The sequence below is a fragment of the Helianthus annuus genome, chromosome 3, assembly GCF_002127325.2.
Source record: "Helianthus annuus cultivar XRQ/B chromosome 3, HanXRQr2.0-SUNRISE, whole genome shotgun sequence".
Taxonomy (NCBI): Eukaryota; Viridiplantae; Streptophyta; class Magnoliopsida; order Asterales; family Asteraceae; genus Helianthus; species Helianthus annuus.
The window spans coordinates 58,473,605-58,475,316 of NC_035435.2; the positions used below are offsets into that span (position 1 = coordinate 58,473,605).

The 1,712-nt window shown below is 39.2% G+C and overlaps 1 protein-coding gene across 1 annotated transcript; it reads right to left on the reverse strand.

The window, feature by feature from the left end:
• Positions 1-371: 371 nt before the first annotated feature.
• On the reverse strand, positions 372-1,280 carry LOC110931752 (receptor-like protein kinase FERONIA). The gene has a single exon (XM_022175134.1). The coding sequence runs from the start codon at positions 1,278-1,280 to the stop codon at positions 372-374; it is 909 nt and encodes a 302-aa protein (XP_022030826.1).
• Between the last annotated feature and the right edge of the window lie 432 nt (positions 1,281-1,712).

Below are 1,712 nucleotides of genomic sequence, written 5' to 3' on the forward strand. Positions count from 1 at the left end.
AGTAGATAAACGATTAGAAGTCCAACAACATCTTTAATATATAAAACTTATATAGGCAATATGGTGCATCCCATCAAGAGCACCAGGTCATTTATGGTAGATCATAGCCCATTTGACAATGGAACATATGTTAGATCTAACGGGGTTTTCTCTGTCGGGACATCTATACGTTTAAATATATAGACTATGTACACAAAATTAAATAGGAGGTAGAAATACCAGAGTTCCCTCTTGTTGACACAAAAGGAACAATATCAAACATTCTACCAAATATTGTTCTTCTTGTAACTTGCAGCGAACTATTTGGGTTCTCTTGTACAGTAAGCATAGCTTCAAGACTAACCACAACCTCAGCCATCGTAGGACGCTGCTTAGGATTGCCGTGCAAACATTTTATCTACAATTCGAACAAAACCCTTTAAACATTTTGGGGATATTTGACCTCTTATCTCAGAATCTACTATATGCTTAAAGTTGCCTGTTGTGATAAACTCTTGGGCCCATGTTGCTAAACCCCATTGCTCCTCATCAAGACTTTTATCCACTGCACGCTTCCGGCACAACACTTCCAGTAAGACAACCCCAAAAGCATACACATCAGACTTCCTTGTCAACCGTCCAGTTGTGAAATAATTTGGATCCAGATACCCAAAAGTCCCTTTCACAAGTGTGTTTACATAAGTCGTTGGTTGATTTGTGGGACCTATTCTAGACAACCCGAAATCTGAAATTTTAGCGGCCCAACTTTCATGTAACAAAATATTAGAACTCTTTACATCCCGATGTATAACACCAAATTCTATCCCAGTACCAGTGTGAAGGTAGTGTAACCCACGACCAGCACCGATGCATATTTTGAGCCGTTGAAGCCAAGACAAAGGAGTACCAAATTTATGTAGATGATCTTCCAATGTTCCATTTGGCATATATTCGTACACGAGGATCATCTCTTTTTCATAGTTACAATAACCAACCAAAGATACTAGGTGACAGTGACGCAACTTGGAAAGCATTTCAATTTCTGCCCAAAACTCCGTAGCCCCTAGATTGGACATGGAGTCCAACCGTTTAACTGCAGCAACTAAAATACATGATCCATCTATAAAGTTACCTTTGTAAACTTTTCCAAAACCCCCATGCCCAATTACTAATGATTCGTCAAAGTTTTCAGTTGCTAAAAGAATTTCAGGGAAGCCGAATTGGCGACATGATTGTGGCCATTGTGCAGAAGAAGAGGTGGAAGGTTCACGTTTCTTGCCATCATTGGTACCTATGAACATAATTACTGATAAAGAATTTGATTTGTATGATGCGATTAAAGAAGGGTGTGCCTATTGGCACACTAAAATGCCTATTGGCACACCAAACCCTAGCAAATTTAGGGTTTATCTACGCAGCGTATTGGTCAATACGCAGCGTATAGGGTTAACCCTGCGTATTGACCAATACTCAGCGTATATAAACCATGGATTTCAGTGCCTGACAACCAATCATTACACAGAAAACAAGGGTTATATACGCTGCGTATTGGTCAATACGCAGCGTATATAAACCATTAGATTTTTTGGGTCATTTTGGTAGGTTTGAGGGATATTTTTTCACAAAGTTTAAATACGCTGCGTATTGACCTCTAAGGAGCGTATATAAAGGTCTGAAAATGTCTTTTATACCCTTGTTTTGAGGCTATAGGAAGCCAAATACAAGGGTAGTTG

Bases quoted from the DNA above. Each gene is read 5' to 3' on its own strand.
- LOC110931752 (XM_022175134.1), bottom strand. From the start codon at position 1,280: ATGTTCATAGGTACCAATGATGGCAAGAAACGTGAACCTTCCACCTCT.